This window comes from Crocuta crocuta, unplaced genomic scaffold, assembly GCF_008692635.1.
Source record: "Crocuta crocuta isolate KB4526 unplaced genomic scaffold, BGI_CrCroc_1.0 scaffold729, whole genome shotgun sequence".
Taxonomy (NCBI): domain Eukaryota; kingdom Metazoa; phylum Chordata; class Mammalia; order Carnivora; family Hyaenidae; genus Crocuta; species Crocuta crocuta.
The window spans coordinates 124,093-128,985 of NW_027528876.1; the positions used below are offsets into that span (position 1 = coordinate 124,093).

General features: G+C 68.2%; 1 protein-coding gene across 1 annotated transcript in view; it reads right to left on the minus strand.

The window, feature by feature from the left end:
- Positions 1 to 4,893, minus strand: part of JAG2 (jagged canonical Notch ligand 2) — a 22,814-nt gene that overhangs the window by 17,410 nt on the left and 511 nt on the right. The window contains exon 3 of the mRNA XM_077756743.1: positions 4,374 to 4,719. Coding sequence (XP_077612869.1) covers positions 4,374 to 4,719 — 346 coding nt within the window. The remainder of the gene's footprint in view (positions 1 to 4,373; positions 4,720 to 4,893) is intronic.

Below are 4,893 nucleotides of genomic sequence, written 5' to 3' on the forward strand. Positions count from 1 at the left end.
GGAGGGAGAGCACCTGGGCTCCAGGTGAGCAGGGGGCTCCGCCTGGCTCCCAGGATCCCCCACGCCAGCCACTCAGGTAGGGTTACCACCCCCTTCGTCCGCGCCCAGGGCTCCAGTTACCTGCTCCCACAGGGATGCGTACCCGCCCGCCAGCTGGGCTCCCGCTGCACGGACAGCAGGAAGTCATCCAGAGAGGACCTGAGCCAGCAGGCGGGACGGCCCCGCACCTCCCCCAGGGCTGGCCTCTAAGACTCAGTTTCCCCAGTGCGAACGTGACCTCCCGTCCCCGTGCTTCCTGGCACGTGTTGTCCCCGTGCAGCATGAGCCAGGACCAGGTTTCGTCACCCCAAATCCCCAGAGGACAGGACAGCCATCAGGCCCAAGCCTCAGAAGGCCCTGTAGTTGCAGCGATGGGGCATGGACGATGAGGGCTGGGTGGTGGGAGCTGGGGCAGGGTGGGGGGTGGTCTCTAGGGACCCCCTCCCTCCCCTGAGGCCAGCCTCAGCTGGGCCACCTGCCTGTCTGGTGAGAGGCCCAGCCAGCTAGCTGGCTACAGGGACTACAGTTCCTGAAGGCCCAGCCACACCCCTTCCCAAAGGACTGCCCAACCCGCCTGCACCACACAGGTAGACCCCCAGGCCGGCCATCTGACTACCTCCTCCCCAGCCCAGACCCCCAAGGCCAGGTCCAAACCCTTCATCGGACCCTCAGACAGGGCTGACAGGGCAGCAGCCCCAAGGCACGAAAACGGCACAGGGCAGACACGGGACCTATGGACCACACCCCGCGGCCAAGAAGGCCCAGCACTGGTTTCTTCCGCAGCATCCCCGCATCAGCACCCAGCCCCCCATGGAGCAGGCGCCAGGAGCCCTAAGCACAGATACATTTCCTGAAACCTGAGCCCGAGAGAGGCCCAGGCCTCTGCCGCCATTGTCCCTGAGGAGAGGGGGAGGGGGCCACCTCCCCACAAGGCGCAGCAGGAGGAATGGACCACAGGTCCGCCCCACACAGGAACTCGGACATCCACACTACACACCTGGCCTGGGGGCGCCCCCTCCACCCCCCAGTCCCTCACTGTGAAGAGAGCCAGCTGCCCAGGGTCTCCTGGTGCCTTGTCATGGGGGCCTTGTGGGGTCCCTGTAGCAAAGCCCACAGTGTGCAGATACTAGTCAGGCCTTCCTCACCTGGGGATGGGGATGGGGACCTCAGCTCACCTGAGGTCTGGGGACAGGGACCTCGGGTCACCTGGGGATCGGGGGATGGGGACCTCAGCTCACCTGGGGTCTGGGAACGGGGACCTCAGGTCACCTGGGCTCTAGAGACGGGGACCTCAGCTTACCTGGGGATCGGGGGATGGGGACCTCAGGTCACCTGGGGTCTGGGGACGGGGACCTCAGCTCACCTGGGGATCGGGGGATGGGGACCTCAGCTCACCTGGGGTCTGGGGACGGGGACCTCGGGTCACCTGGGATCAGAGGACCGAGACCCTAGCTCAGGCATGGAGATTAGAGATGCTTGTCATCCAGCCTGGCTGCCTCCCCTGGTTGGGTCAGCCTGCACCACACCCCCAGCCAGATACCACCCAACAACTAGGAGAGGAGCCACGGCCCCTCCAGCATCTGGGTTGCATGCATCCCTGGACAAAGCCCCCAGGCCGAGCCCTCTACTGGCTGGTGCGGCCCCTCCAGGGTCTACCCTTTGCTTGGGCACAGAGGGCCCCGCCCTACGGAGAGCCCTGCCCTGCTGCCCCCACACCAAAGCCTCAAACAAGACCCCTGACCCCCACCAGGTGGCTAGGTGCAGAGCAGGGTGTGGCCTGCGAGCCTCATCCAAGCGAGACCCCTGGCCACCTCGGGGATGGTGCACGGAGACAGCCCCGGTGTGCTCCAGGGGTGGGCCCGTGCCAGCCCTCAGTTCCTCGTGAGGGGCAGGGCACACAGGCGTGAGGGCGTCTCACACCCCCAGGGGCAGCCGCGGTGCCCCCAACACAGACCCCGGCCTGGCATCCTGGGCTAGAGACGTGCAGCCCACAGGTCCCTGTGGCATTGGGCACAGCAGGTCGGGTCCCATATTCGCGTCCCTCCAGACCCTCCCTAAGCGGCCACGGTTCCCACACACGGCCTTGAGCACACCGCGGACCCTCTGGGACACTGGCCTTCTGTGAGGTACCCGTAAGGAAGAGGAGGCTAGGGAGGTCAGGGAGCCGGCCCAGGGGCTTGCACGAGGCTGAGCACACAGGGCAGCCCTGAAGCCCTGTCCCCCTTCGTGAGATCATGTCATGGCCCCTTTCACAGGTGGGAAGGCCAGGTGCCAGGTCCTACTGTGGACCAAGAGCTCAGGTGGCTACACTGCCAGGGTCAGCCCCAGGCCCACTGCCAGCAGCCCCTTCCCTGCACCCACAATTCGTACAAGGAACACCCGTGGGTGGTGTTCTGGGGCCCCAAGTGACAGAGCCCGGGCCAGATAGGAAGCGGTGTGTCCCCTGCCAGCCCCTTGCTCAGGATGGGCCCCTCCAAACCCTGCACTGGCTCCCAGCCACATCCAGAGACAGCACAGTCACGTGTGACCAAACGTGGCCTCCATCCTGACCACCACGGGCTAGGCGCCAGTGACAAGGCGTCACTGAACTCCTGGGGGATCAGCGGGAGGCAGGGGGCATCTGTGAGCCAGGTCACCTGGGCTGCCTCCTGGCAGGTCTGCCCCCACCTCTCAAACCCTGGGTCCGACATCAACCTGGAACCACGCACTCGGGCACAGCCCACACGGCCAGCCCAGGGCGCACAGGGCTCAGGACTGGCCCAGGGCACCCGGAGGGGGCGGGGGTGCGGGGCAGACCAGCTCCCTGTCCTCCCGTCTGCAGGGCAGCTTCCCACGCTCTTCCGCGCTCAAGGCTCTCCAGGGTGCCCGCCGCAGCCCTCACAGAGGAAGCCCAAACGCGGTTCCAAACGCGCCCTGGCTCACGGGACGGAACTGGACTTGCAGCGAACCCAGGCAGCGTGGCCGCGGGGCTGCTGCCGGCAGAGCGGAAATACCAGGGCGCTGGCATCACCAAACCAGCCACATACTCGGCAGCCAGGACGCACCGCCGGCGGGGCGCAGAGGGATGGAAGCCGCCCCCCAAACACGCAGCGACCCCGTGGCCCTGGCCACCTGAGTGAGCCCCTCCTGAGCACCTGAGGGAGCGGCGTGGGGCAGGAAGGAGGGAGGTAAGCGATACCGAGACCCTGTGCCCAGACTCTGGGGCTCCCTGCCCTGTCCCATCCCACCCCTGGCCAGCCCGTGGGGCCAAGAGCCATGAGGGACACGCGTTGGCCCGCCACATTCCTCCAAGGCCTCCCTGCCCCCACCCCCACCGCTGCCAACTCGAGCAGAAAACACATCCTCAGGTAGCGATTTGGAGCCACGCTGGCGCAGGCCCAAGTGCAGATGACAGGCTGCGGGCCCTGCTCAGACCTGCCTGCTGCGCCGCTGTGGGGGCGAGGGGGCTGGGCTTATCGCCACGGCCTGGAGCCCTCCCGTGCCTGCCCCTGCCTTCTCCAACAGGACACATCTCCCACCCAAGGCCCCAAGGTCAAGAGAGACCCCGGAGGCCAGCCAGGGACGCGAGGGCAGGGCCCTGGCTAGAGGGGACCCCGGCAATCCCTCCTGCGCAAGCCGGGGCTAAGAGGCAGAGATGTGGCAGCCGGGAAGGCCGCCAGGCTTAAGCTCAGGAAAAGGTGTCAGCACGAGGCTCAGGGCAGGGTGAGGCAGGGGGCCCAACCTTGGCCGGCCTGGCCTTAACCTCCCCTCCTCTCCCAGGACCAGGGCACCAGGTGGACACTGGTGCAGCCAGGGGTCTCGGGCCCTCGTCACAGGCTGGCACCCTGCTCCACCCCTCCCTGCTCCCAGACCCTCTAGCAAGCCCACCGCAGCTGGCCCCAACCAGCTCTTGCACCCTGGGGTACCTCCCTGGGGTCCTCTCTCAGTCCTGCGCCACCCAGGCCTGCAGTGGAAACCTGAGCGGGGGGTGGGGGGGACAGGCTCTGCTTCAGAACCGGCATCCGGAGACCTCCACGAGGCACATCCCCCTGCCGGTCTGCCCCAGAGCAGCCCCCGGGTTTGGGCCACATCCCCCTCAGCACTCCCAAGCCCTCGGTTCCGCCAGCCTGCCCCGCCCCCCAGACCCCTTCAAAGGAAACGAACAAACAAAACCAAAAGCCCACAAACGCATGGTGCCAGGAAGATCCCAACACCAGGGCCATCTCCTCCCCGAGGTGGGGGGAGGAGGCCAGCAACAGGGGTGCGCCGACGCTCGCACACTGGGTCCTCCAGGGCCAGCCTGGGCTGCCCCCCACCTCCACCCCCGGGCATCCAGGAAACAGCAGGGCGGGCGCAGGCTGGGCCCGGGCCCGGGGCGGCTCCGCCAGGGNNNCCTGGTCGCCTCCCGCCCGGGCCCGCGCCCGCGCCCGATCCCCCGCGGCGCGCGCCGGCTGCAGGTAGAAGGAGTTGCCGCCCAGCACGGGCGTGGCGCCGTGGCCGTAGCTGCAGGGCCCCGTGGGCGTCACCTTGGCCTGGTACTCCTTGAGGCACACGCGCACGTACGTGTCGCACTCGTCGTGGCCGCAGCCCCCCGCGCGCGTCGTCCGGCCGTCGCCGTCACAGCAGGCGCCGCTCAGCAGCTCCCCGTTCACGTTCCGCAGCGCGCTCAGCTGCAGCTCGAAATAGCCCANGGCCTCCCCTCTTCAGAGCCCCGCTGGGTGTCAGGAGCCGGGGGTGGGGCGCCCCTGAGGTCACCGCCGAGGTCCCCTCCCATCAGTGCGCCACCGCCGCGCTCCTCGCCGTCCCAGGGGAGAAGCCGCCCGCTGCACAAATCAGGGCTCTGCCCCCACGCGGGGCGGGCGCGGCCTGGGACCC